The following is a 905-nucleotide window of genomic DNA, read 5'->3' on the forward strand; positions in this document are numbered from 1 at the left end:
TATAAGCAGAATTATGAAAAGATTTTTTAAGAGGGTTCCAAGTGCAGACAAACAAACAAAAATCAAATGTATGGCCAAATGTAATATTTTGATTTTTTTTTCAGTAGAATAACTATATATTCCTTGTATAAATAACGTTTTATTAACACTATGGCCATCATGAAAATAACAGACAATTTATCATCAGTACCAATCTTCTCTCTTGCTATATCATAAATTTGTTTTACATGAGAAAATGTGATTCTTTTTAATATATATATATATATATATATATATATATATATATATATATATATATATATATATATATATACATATATTAAAGCCTCCACATCATTACTGGCAAATGCGATGAGAGAAAAAAAAGGGAGACATCTTTGAAAACGAAAAATCATTTCTTCACGTCCATCTTATCAATGGCGGCAAAGGACTGTACATCAGCCAGGTCGAGGATATCAGTCGTTTTGTAAGCAGGATAAAGACCGGATTTCTTAGTCCGCATGTTTTTGCCGAATAAGAAGCCATCCTTAAGATTGATCATCTTTGAGAATTGCAATGCCCAAGTTTTTATCAAGTCTCCTTTCTGCAGGTCAATTTCTTGGCTCCTGGTCGGAAAGGGAAATGTATTAGAAGTAAAAGTTGCTTAATGCTAATAATGATACAGTAAATATGACAATATAATTGTAAACAACAATATCAATGATTATAATGAAATAAAACAGACATCATTATAGTAATAATAAGAATAACAATAATAACAACAACGAAAATGCTAATGAAAATAATACCCTTATTATAGATAATACCAAACGTAACAAGTACCTCCTTGCTGTGTGGTTGAAGCGCACCTCCACAAAATGCGGACTTTGGAAGTCAATGAACATGGGGCAGTCGACTGACCAAGC

General features: G+C 30.8%; 1 protein-coding gene across 1 annotated transcript in view; it reads right to left on the minus strand.

The window, feature by feature from the left end:
* Nucleotides 1–333: 333 nt before the first annotated feature.
* LOC122244269 (alpha-(1,6)-fucosyltransferase) overlaps nt 334–905 on the minus strand; it is a gene marked incomplete at its 5' end in the record, with an annotated part of 20087 nt that continues 19515 nt past the window's right edge. The window contains 2 exon segments of the mRNA XM_086540409.1: nt 334–605; nt 823–905. The exon segment at nt 823–905 is cut by the window's right edge and continues 57 nt beyond it. Of these exon segments, the coding sequence (XP_086396535.1) occupies nt 392–605; nt 823–905 (297 nt within the window).

This window comes from Penaeus japonicus, unplaced genomic scaffold, assembly GCF_977035675.1.
Source record: "Penaeus japonicus unplaced genomic scaffold, GWHDUDI00000001_assembly GWHDUDI00000010, whole genome shotgun sequence".
Classification (NCBI taxonomy): domain Eukaryota; kingdom Metazoa; phylum Arthropoda; class Malacostraca; order Decapoda; family Penaeidae; genus Penaeus; species Penaeus japonicus.